Raw genomic sequence first — 12,500 nt, 5'->3', positions numbered from 1 at the left:
AAGATGACCACACTGCAATGCAACAAACATTTTTCTCTCCTCTCTCTTTCTCTTTCTCACTCTCACTCTCTCTTCGTCTCTCTCTTTTTTTGCCAGAAGTCAGCAAAACATCAAGGCCACCGAGGGCCAAGATGACCACACTGCAATGCAACAAACATTTTTCTCTCCTCTCTCTTTCTCTTTCTCACTCTCACTCTCTCTTCGTCTCTCTCTTTTTTTGGTAGAAGTCAGCAAAACATCAAGGCCACCGAGGGGCCAAGATGACCACACTGCAATGCAACAAACATTTTTCTCTCCTCTCTCTTTCTCTTTCTCACTCTCACTCTCTCTTCGTCTCTCTCTTTTTTTGGTAGAAGTCAGCAAAACATCAAGGCCACCGAGGGGCCAAGATGACCACACTGCAATGCAACAAACATTTTTCTCTCCTCTCTCTTTCTCTTTCTCACTCTCTCTCTCTCTCTCTCTTCGTCTCTCTTTTTTTTTGGTAGAAGTCCGCAAAACATCAAGGCCACCGAGGGCCAAGATGACCACACTGCAATGCAACAAACATTTTTCTCTCCTCTCTCTTTCTCTTTCTCACTCTCACTCTCTCTTCGTCTCTCTCTTTTTTTGGTAGAAGTCAGCAAAACATCAAGGCCACCGAGGGCCAAGATGACCACACTGCAATGCAACAAACATTTTTCTCTCCTCTCTCTTTCTCTCTCACTCTCTCTCTTCGTCTCTCTCTTTTTTTTGGTAGAAGTCAGCAAAACATCAAGGCCACCGAGGGCCAAGATGACCACACTGCAATGCAACAAACATTTTTCTCTCCTCTCTCTTTCTCTCTCACTCTCTCTCTCTCTCTTCGTCTCTCTCTTTTTTTTTTTGGTAGAAGTCCGCAAAACATCAAGGCCACCGAGGGCCAAGATGACCACACTGCAATGCAACAAACATTTTTCTCTTCTCTCTCTTTCTCTCTCACTCTCTCTCTCTCTCTTCGTCTCTCTCTTTTTTTTTGGTAGAAGTCCGCAAAACATCAAGGCCACCGAGGGCCAAGATGACCACACTGCAATGCAACAAACATTTTTCTCTTCTCTCTCTTTCTCTCTCACTCTCTCTTTCTCTCACTCTCTCTCTCTCTCTTCGTCTCTCTCTTTTTTTTTGGTAGAAGTCCGCAAAACATCAAGGCCACCGAGGGCCAAGATGACCACACTGCAATGCAACAAACATTTTTCTCTTCTCTCTCTTTCTCTCTCACTCTCTCTCTCTCTCTTCGTCTCTCTCTTTTTTTTTGGTAGAAGTCCGCAAAACATCAAGGCCACCGAGGGCCAAGATGACCACACTGCAATGCAACAAACATTTTTCTCTCCTCTCTCTTTCTCTTTCTCACTCTCACTCTCTCTTCGTCTCTCTCTTTTTTTGGTAGAAGTCAGCAAAACATCAAGGCCACCGAGGGCCAAGATGACCACACTGCAATGCAACAAACATTTTTCTCTCCTCTCTCTTTCTCTTTCTCACTCTCTCTCTCTCTCTCTCTTCGTCTCTCTCTTTTTTTGGTAGAAGTCAGCAAAACATCAAGGCCACCGAGGGCCAAGATGACCACACTGCAATGCAACAAACATTTTTCTCTCCTCTCTCTTTCTCTTTCTCACTCTCACTCTCTCTTCGTCTCTCTCTTTTTTTGGTAGAAGTCAGCAAAACATCAAGGCCACCGAGGGCCAAGATGACCACACTGCAATGCAACAAACATTTTTCTCTCCTCTCTCTTTCTCTCTCACTCTCTCTCTTCGTCTCTCTCTTTTTTTGGTAGAAGTCAGCAAAACATCAAGGCCACCGAGGGCCAAGATGACCACACTGCAATGCAACAAACATTTTTCTCTCCTCTCTCTTTCTCTCTCACTCTCTCTCTCTCTCTTCGTCTCTCTCTTTTTTTTTGGTAGAAGTCCGCAAAACATCAAGGCCACCGAGGGCCAAGATGACCACACTGCAATGCAACAAACATTTTTCTCTCCTCTCTCTTTCTCTCTCACTCTCTCTCTTCGTCTCTCTCTTTTTTTGGTAGAAGTCAGCAAAACATCAAGGCCACCGAGGGCCAAGATGACCACACTGCAATGCAACAAACATTTTTCTCTCCTCTCTCTTTCTCTCTCACTCTCTCTCTTCGTCTCTCTCTTTTTTTGGTAGAAGTCCGCAAAACATCAAGGCCACCGAGGGCCAAGATGACCACACTGCAATGCAACAAACATTTTTCTCTCCTCTCTCTTTCTCTCTCACTCTCTCTCTTCGTCTCTCTCTTTTTTTGGTAGAAGTCAGCAAAACATCAAGGCCACCGAGGGCCAAGATGACCACACTGCAATGCAACAAACATTTTTCTCTCCTCTCTCTTTCTCTCTCACTCTCTCTCTCTCTCTTCGTCTCTCTCTTTTTTTTGGTAGAAGTCCGCAAAACATCAAGGCCACCGAGGGCCAAGATGACCACACTGCAATGCAACAAACATTTTTCTCTCCTCTCTCTTTCTAACTCTCACTCTCTCTTCGTCTCTCTCTTTTTTTTTGCCAGAAGTCAGCCAAATATTCATTTGAGTCGAGGGGACGTCCCAAGGATTAATGGCTTTGCATCTTTATCTCGAGTGATGTTGTTGTTCTTTGCGATGTATTTCCATGAACAAAATTGAGAAGAGATTTCACCAGTTTCCTTTATTTCTGCGTTATTTTCTTTTTTAGTTTTTATTCTTTTAACAAGAGTTGTACGACACCTGTCAACAGCTATTTTTAGCCCCGATTTCTGAGTATTCTTGTATATATCTGTCTTTCCATCTATCTATTTGTGGGAGGTCTTTGTTCTTAACTTCTTGTAGGGTTTGCATCAAATATCTTTTAACGCTATTTGCTATGATTTTCGTTTATATTTGTTAAGAAAGTAGCTCGCTTTATATATATATATATATATATATATATATATATATATATATATATATATATATATATATGTATGCATGTTTCGTATCTATCTATCTATACAACTATTTATCCATCTCTATATGACACTATAATTCTATTACGAACAAAGACTTTCTACCACGAATGTTTAATTTCTCTCTCTCTCTCTCTCTCTCTCTCTCTCTCTCTCTCTCTCTCTCTCTCTCTCTCTCTCTCTCGAATCGAATCGAATGTAAATCTGTAAAATGTAGCACCTGGCTAGTACAGTGGTAACGTGTTCGTCTAGCATTCGCATGGCAGCAGATCGATCCAACCCAGGGTCAGTGAGTTTAAGCTATTTACTGGGAAGGTCACTGCTGTGGTAGGGCACCCCAGTGAGGTGTTCGGCTTCTGGTGAGCATCTATTCAGATGCAATTGGAACACACTCCAGACACCTTTAACTCTTCTCACAAGTTCTCTATGACACTTGGCTTTCCCCACAATAAAACACTAAGTGCTGGACAGACATGTGGCAATCATTTCAAAGCTATCTGTGATTTATGTTATCTTGATCAGGATTTTGACTTTTATCATTCAATGTAGCTTTTCATACATTTCTTAAGACTTTATTTATGATATGTGAGTGTTTACAGTAATTACATTTATGCACATACAGTACTTCCCGTATCAATAGGTTACTGTAGTCTGTCATTTGCTCTTATTTTTATTTTATGAATTGTTTAATATGTATGGATATTTTTAAAGAACTAATGAAAAATAATCATGCTAGACAACTGATATTCATGCAGCTGATATCGAAACACCATTGGATCTTGATAGCTGGCGTATGTTATAATTAATTAATGCCTTGAATCTTTGGATTCAAGTTTCAATCCGGTAAAACAACAACAACAAAAATAATAACAATAACAAATGCAGCTCATTCTAGTCCACAGCAGAACAAAGGCCTCAAACATGCCATTATTTCGTGTATGGAGTTTGTCCCTTTCATCACCCAACTGGCCATTGTACATTGGTGATAGTGGGAGACTTTAATCTTATTGGTCACACCCTTTCACCACGTGTGCATATATATACACGTGTATATACACACACACACATGTGTATATATATATATATATATATATATATATATATATATATATATATATATATATATATATATATATATATATATATATACAGTGTATACACATATATAAATATACATATATATATACACATATATATATATATACACTGTATATACATATATTTGTGTATATATATACATATATATATATATATATATATATATATATATATATATATATTTATATATATTATTGTCTTTGTTGTTTGATCTGAATGAAATTTCCCCTCAGGATAATGGACACAGTCAGCCAGGAAAAAAAAAATTTAATGCACTCGTTGGTTTATGCAAAGACTCAGAGAGGAATGAGATTCTTCCCTAAAACATTGCTAATGTTATTAATGGCTGCTTTCAGGAAGGTGTTTATTATTTATAAGTGTCATAGTACTGTTTCCATATTATGTTTTGTTATTGTTTATTAATATCTACCTTATTATTGCCAGAATTCCTGTTATAGATTTGCAATAAGAGAAGGAAAGGGAACTGTTGTTCTGCTAAAATCACAAGACATTCCAAAATTTAATTATTCTCAGCTTTCATATAACTGGATATTGATTTCTTTATTCGCTAATACATGACCAATTCCATCTAGGATATTTTCCACAGCATTGATATTTCAGATATTTTGGTAATTTTTTTTTAGTGTCTGAATATTGTTTGCGTATTCTTAATGTATTTTCATTCTATTCTTTATCAACATTATCTACTGGTAATTTTTTGTTTGGTGTCTGAATATTGCTTGTGTATTCTTGATGTTTTTTTTTTCTTATTCTTTATCAACATCATCTACCTTCAAAGTAACAGATTTCAAGGGTCCTTGATGTTGATTTCTTCATTCGTTAATACAAATGACCAATTCCATCTTGGATATTTCCCATATTATTGATATTTTAGTTATTTGGTATTTTTTTTAGTGTGCGAGTACTGTTTGAGTATTCTTAATGTTGTTTTGTTATTCTTTATTGGTCATCAACATCATCTACCTTCAAATTGACAGACTTCAAGGGTCACTAACATTGATTTCTTTCATTCACATAGATAGATGACTCGATATTTCCCATTCCAGATAATTTTTGCAACTTTTGTAACTGACATTTGCATCCCAATTCCTCTCAAAATTATTTATTACATTTTATTTCATAGAACGTAGAATTCACCAGCCCTGACGACTGAAATAAAAGATACAGCACAGCCGTAGTGAACATGTGTTTGAATAAATGAACGAGTGTCAAAATACCCCGAAAGAATTATTCAAATCCTCCGTAAAGCTCTGCGGATTTCGTCGCTCAAAATATGCAACCAGGTCCGCAGGAAACGTTGAAAGTTTTAAGGAAGTCTCTAGCGTGTTTCCACAAAATTATTTCACGCGTTTTGCTTATATATACATTGTCCTTCACCGGTTGTCAAACGGTATTTCGCTATTCGCGATGTTCGTTATTCGCGATGCCCGTTATTTGCGGTGTTCGTTATTCGCGATAATCGTTATTCGCGATTCTCGTTACTCAAGATGTTGTTATTCGAGGTGTTTCTTTAATATATATTTATAAAAAGTGAGGATAATTTTATTACTTTGGCAATGATCCCTACTTAACCTATACACATGAACGTAACTTCCCCCATACAATTCACTGACCACTTAACCCAATAATAGGTACAAGCGTTGGTTGGGTAAGAGGAAAGGCATGTGACATGCAATTACATCCATTCAGACATACTAGAAACAGGAATACTACACCCTTTAGGTGCCACCTTTTTGAAAAAGGAAATATGGAGTATGCTATATATATATATATATATATATATATATATATATATATATACATATATATATATATACTGTATATACACATATATATAGGTAATGTTTATTTGTATATACATACACACATATATATACATATATATATATGTGTGTATATATGTATATATATACATATATATATATATATATATATATATATATATATATATATATATACACTGTATGCATGTCTAACATATAAAAATAATTGAATTCGAAATCATAAGTCCAGTTAATCTCCTTACCAGGTAAAGTGGTCAAGGGAGGCAAAACGGAAGAGAAACGAGCTGACGGCAGTGGTTGGATTACGTCATCGGAGCTGACCCAGTATGCCAGCGGGTCAAAGGACGCCAGGCAGGTCAAGGTGGAGTGCGAGGCGAAGCATTCGACTGCTGATAATCCGATAACGCATACGCGACTCATAAGTATTACAAGTAAGTACTATATTTACCTATTTACTTAACACTTATAACCTAAAATAGTTAATTTAAAGGTTTAAAGGCTGCTCATGAATGGTAGAGGCAAGGGAGAGGGACAATTAATCGCGATCACTTAAAGATTTAAAGGTTTAAAGGCGTCTCATGAATGGCAGAGGCAAGGGACAGTGACATTGCCCTATCAAGCAGGACAATGCCCTAGAGACTGGTCATATTAAATATGATCAGCGCCCAAAACCACCTCTCCACCCAAGCTAGGACCAAGGAGGGACAGGCAATGAGCTGCTGATATCTTAGCAGATAGACCTATAGGCTTCCCCGACCACCCATCCTTAGCCTCTAAGGATGGTGAGGTTACAGCGACCAAAGGAACTTACGAGTTTGAGCGGGATTCGAACCCCAGTCTGGCAATCACCAGGCAAGAACGCTACCAGATAACTTATTCATAAATATTTCTAGTGGAGTAAGAATTCAAATTCATTTTATATTTGCTGTATATTCTCAAAAATATGCAAAACCTTGGCCTGGCACTCCTTGGTCTTGGCTTGGGTGATAGAGGGGGCTTGTGCGCTAATCATAGGTGTATATGTTCCGTCTCTAGGGCACTGTCCTGCTCTCTAGGGCAATGTCACTGTCCCTTGCCTCTGCCATTCATGAGCGGCCTTTAAACCTTTAAAACCTGGTTATTGCAGTTATGAAGCAAACATAATTTGTCAATATATTTATTATTAATGGAATATAAAGTATAACTTATAATTACTTATGAATTAAAATTATTTTTTTATTTGTTGTATATTAATAAAAATATATCAAATCTCGTTATTGCAGTTATGAAAAATACATAACTTATCAGTGTTACCAAAGAATTTTAAAATAATATTGTTTGGCGCAATTGAAACATGATATTCAATAATCGCTGACGTCACATAAAACATAAGCAGATCATAATTATTACAAGTGGGTCCATAATTAATTGCATATCAATAAAAAAATATTCTCTTCGAATAGAAATAATGTGGCATTTTAATCTCATTTGTGATTCATAATTGTCAATGGAAAGCTTTGAATATATATTTACATGTATGATATTACATTACATTAATTAAACCTATTGATTAGTATGTCATGAAGACGTAAATAAATCTTAAGTATTTTATTCAATTGTAAAAAAAAAAAAAAAAAAAAAAAGAAAAAAGAAATTATATAATCGGAAATTTTCCGTAAACATATACTGTTCTCAGCCGTATTTCAGTAAAATACAGACGACCGTAATTTTATCGTACTTTGTTATTATTCTTTACGGGTTAGTGACCGTTATATCACTCCTATACGTCAGTATAACCGTTTTTTAAATGGTAAAAATCCTGTATTAAATATTGTCTTGCATTTACCGTTTTTTAATATTTTTTAACTGTAGATTAACTACAGAAAGCCCAAAAATATCAATGAGATTACATCTTTCACACCTAAACATTGAACTTCTTAAGCACAGATTAGTAATCAAATAACTACCAACGTGTTAAAAATTGTTTATCTTTATGTGTAATGGATTCATGATATGGTATCATTTATATAGACTGTAATCACCGCAAAGTTTTGATAAAAACAATATGAAGTTATTAAGCTGAAAATAAACATATACTATATTCAATACATGATTTTCATAAAATTGTAATAAGAAATAAGGGAGAGATCAAAGTAAAAGTTCTAATGGTGCCAATAGTAACGAAAATTAATCAAATTTTACATTTCAACTTTGACTCTGCGCACGATATTTAGGATAAGTTCCTAAAGATGTTTTGATATAAATACAGCATAGTAATTTAATTCCTTGTTTGTGCCGTATCATTTGCCATGTTTACACGTACCTTTTATTCAAAATATGGACACTAATGATTTTCTAAATACGAAGTAGCATAAGTATGATAAATAGATATTACTAAGAGATCTAAATGTTTCATTATCGTGCCCTGGCAACCAACCGGTAAACAACAAGTACGACATCTTATCTTTGCTTGTATGTTGCCATTCCACGATAACGATTGATTGATTGATTATGAGTTTATCTGGCATCCTGACATCTAAGGCCACGATAACGAAAGCTTCAGACTTGCTGGCCATGAATATAGTGTATGCATTTAAACTATTTATCCCATCAGTACACCTTATACAAGAGTTTGCATTGTAATTAGATAGCACTAAGCATGACTAATCAACCCTTACTTACCTATAATAACGAAGCCTTTTCCAAATGACTCTCCAGGAATGCCAGGACCACCGGTAGTCGAGGTGGATGTCAGAGGCCAGGTCGTGGCAGGGACCGTGCTTGAACTGACCTGCACCAGCACCGGAGGTCATCCTCCACCACGAATCAGGTCAGCATGGGTCACTCTTAAGGATATGAAAATGAGATAACCTTGATTAAATGTTATGCCTAAAACCCGGGGGAATTGATTCTGTATATGGAATAAGAAGTTTACATTTTAGCAATAAATTTTACATTAGTTGCTATTGAATGCATTTGCCCTGCTTCCTTTCTGATTATCATTATTATTATTATTATTATTATTATTATTATCACTGTCTTGGGTTAGAGTTCTCTTGCTTGAGGGTACACTCGGGCACTCTATTCTATCTAATTTCTCTTCCTCTTGTTTTGTTAAAGTTTTTATAGTTTATTTGGGAAATATTTATTTTAATGTTGTTACTGTTCTTAATATTATATTTTTCCTTGTTTCCTTTCCTCACTGGGCTATTTTCCCTGTTGGGGACCCTGAGCTTATAGCATCATGCTTTTCCAACTAGGGTTGTAGCGTAGCAAATAACAATAATAATAATAATAATAATAATAATAATAATAATAATAACCCTAATTGTAAAAGAAGGATGTTATAAGTTCAAGGGCCCCAACAAGGTAAAATATCCCCTTGAGGAAAGGAAATAGAAGGATAGATAGAAAGATAGAGATAGATAGATCGATAGATAGATATAACAAATCCTCTTTCTCTATCAATAACATTGTTTTGTATAATTTCCTATGGCTTTTAATGAAACCCTGCTAACCTTTAAGTTACTATCTTTCATCGTTCAACATCCAACTCATATTTATTCACATTTACATTCGTTAGTTTTGATACCTATAATTATTAATTCAACAAGACAAATCCCATTCTCTCCAATCATTTCTCACCTGTCATACTTCACCAACTAAACTCTGAACTCTATACCGTCACTTCATAGCTATCTCGTTCACCTAACTTGACCTCTAACCTCCTGGCCTCTGACCTCATTACAAAACAGGTTATTCAAAGGCGAGGAAGAGGTCGAAGTCCAGGAACAGCAGAAGGGAAATTTGACCTGGGCGAGGGCAGCTTTTAAGGTCGTGCCAGCTGATAACGGAGCAAAGGTCAGGTGCGAAGTTAGCAACGCTGCCACCACCACGCCACTCACCGCTCACACGACCATAAACCTTATGTGTAAGTCCGTAGATTTTAGTCTTGAGTCAGATTTGAGTTTTTTTTTTTTTTTTCTTTTTTTTTGGGGGGGGTATAAAAGCAATAATACTTTTATGTTGTTTTGAATGTCATATAAAAGTACAAAAAATTATCTTTCTAATCAGGTATAAGATATATATATATATATATATATATATATATATATATATATATATATATATATATATATATATATTTATATTTATATATATATATATATATATATATATATATATATTTATATATATATATATATATATATATATATATATATATATTATATATATACATATACACATATACATATATATATATATATATATATATATATATATATATATATATATATTGCAAAACCCACTTACAAAAATTTTTCTATAACAGCATAAATTAAAAAAAAAATAGGTATCCTTATTATATCTTTATTACTTGAAACATCTACTCAGAGATATAAATATTTTCACTTTGATTTCTTATTTCATTTTAGATATTACGTAAATCCATCCTATTCGTTTTAAAAGAATTTTTATGCAGTTTAGCGGCTTCGTTTTATATATATTTATAAAGCCATTATTTTTCGTTCTCACTGGCTGCTGGTCATTCAAGATTAATATGAAACATGAAACAAAATCATTTCCATTTTCCTTTGATCTCTTCTTGCATAAAATTTGTACTACATTCTCATTTTTCCTGATTTTTTTACGATTACACATTTATGAAATCAGGATAAACTGGTATTTTTTATATCAGTAATGGTTTCATGTTTTTCAAAAATATTACAGATGAAATATTATATTAGACAAAGTGAAAGTAAACTAAATACGGCATTTAAGGTTATAATACATGAAAAAAAGAATATTACAGCTGAAAATTTTAAAGTTTCTGTGAACTACACGTAAAAAAATTAAAAGATTGTTTTTTTTTTTTGGCGTCGATAGGCGTAGGAGGAGATGGTGATGAAAAAAGTTTAAACGTAAAATATATCTCAAGAAAATAATGAATTTTTATCCTTTTGTCATAAATCTCGGAGGAAAGTAAATCCTACGTTTTTCATATTATCAGAAATCTAAAGTAAGTTTATGACATAAATTTTTGTTTATTGCTACTAGAGACAAGATAATATCTTTATTTTCATATATATATATATATATATATATATATATATATATATATATATATATATATATACTGTATATATATATATATATATATATATATATATATATATATATATATATATATATATATATATATATATATGTGTGTGTGTGTGTGTGTGTTTAAAATACACAAAAAAGCAAATGCAAGGTTGTATATGATTTATAATACCCAAATTGGTAAACATGCAAAAGAAAAAAAAAAGAAAAGAAAAAAGAAAAAAAAATACTATCTCATTAGTGTATCTCAAACCTTCACATATTTAGAAAGAATAAAAGACAATGTTTCATTAGTTTCTAAGACGATGAAACGCACCAAGTGTTTTCAAAAAGCCATATTGTCTTTCTTTTTCGAACGATGAAACATACAAGTGAATTTTCATCATTTGTATTTTTTTTTTCCAAAGTGAAATTTCATCAATTGTACCATTTTTCCAGTGAATTTTCATTATTTGTACCATTTTTTTCCAAAGTGAATTTTTCTTTTTTTTCTTTTTAAGTGAAATTTCATTTGTTTTTGTTTTTTTAAGCGAATTTTCAAAATATATTTTTTGTTCAAAGTGAATTTTCATTATTTTCATCTTTCTTTTCAAAGTGAATTTTCATCATTTACATTTTATCTTCAAAGTGAATTTTCATCATTTACATTTTATTTTCAAAGCGAATTTTCACCATTTGTACCTTTTTTCCAGTTCCGGCGTGGGAGGTCATAACCCAATGCAAACCCAGCCAGGTGGAAGCTCGAGAGGTGGCCACTTTGACCTGCGAGTCTTCCTCCAGCTTGCCTCCCTCCACCCTGACCTGGCACTCGGGAGGGGCCACCCTGGAGGGAGCTATCACCTCACACTCCCCTGGGCTCTACGGTGGCACTGTGACCAGGTGGGTACGAACTCTTTGGGAAACGTTTAGTGTTGATCTTCTTATCTTACTTTACATAAAAAAAAAAAAAAAGTCTTGTTATTTATACTGGAATATTTACTTTTTTTTCAATTATTTACATAAAAAAACCATAGTAAAACATAATAAGAAATATATAAATTTTGAAATGAAGAAAAACAAATTTAACAGAACTCTCTGGGAAGTGTTAAGTGTTGATCTTCTTGTCTTACTTTAAAATACGATGTCTTGTTTTTTATACTTGAATATTTACTTTTTTTTTCAATTATTTACATAAAAAACCATAGTAAAACATAATAAGAAATATATAAATTTTGAAATGAAGAAAAAAAAATTAACAGGTCCATAATTAACCAGGTTTAAATCATAATGATGATGAGGTTATAAAAAAAGTATATATTCAAGTATAAATCATTTCTTTTTATTTTGAAATGAAGAAAAAAAAATTAACAGGTCCATAATTAATCAGGTTTAAATCATAATGATGATGAGTTTATAAAAAAAGTATATATTCAAGTATAAATAATTTCTTTTCATTCTGATTATACTCATTGACCAGAGTTGAAAAGAAGTTATTTATACTGGAATATTTACTTCTTTTTTTTTAAATTCGTCCATAATTAACCAGGTTTAAATCATAATGATGATGAGGTTATAAAAAAA

The 12,500-nt window shown here is 33.6% G+C and overlaps 1 protein-coding gene across 1 annotated transcript in view; it reads left to right on the top strand.

The window, feature by feature from the left end:
* The window catches only part of LOC137614430 (nephrin-like), a 395,945-nt gene that overhangs the window by 319,751 nt on the left and 63,694 nt on the right, over positions 1–12,500 (top strand). The window contains exons 9-12 of the mRNA XM_068344246.1: positions 6,101–6,286; positions 8,553–8,664; positions 9,590–9,765; positions 11,633–11,819. Of these exons, the coding sequence (XP_068200347.1) occupies positions 6,101–6,286; positions 8,553–8,664; positions 9,590–9,765; positions 11,633–11,819 (661 nt within the window). The remainder of the gene's footprint in view (positions 1–6,100; positions 6,287–8,552; positions 8,665–9,589; positions 9,766–11,632; positions 11,820–12,500) is intronic.

Source organism: Palaemon carinicauda, chromosome 20, assembly GCF_036898095.1.
Source record: "Palaemon carinicauda isolate YSFRI2023 chromosome 20, ASM3689809v2, whole genome shotgun sequence".
NCBI classification, from domain to species: Eukaryota; Metazoa; Arthropoda; class Malacostraca; order Decapoda; family Palaemonidae; genus Palaemon; species Palaemon carinicauda.
Note: the sequence above shows the minus strand (reverse complement) of the source record. Positions and strands in the feature narration are given on the sequence as shown.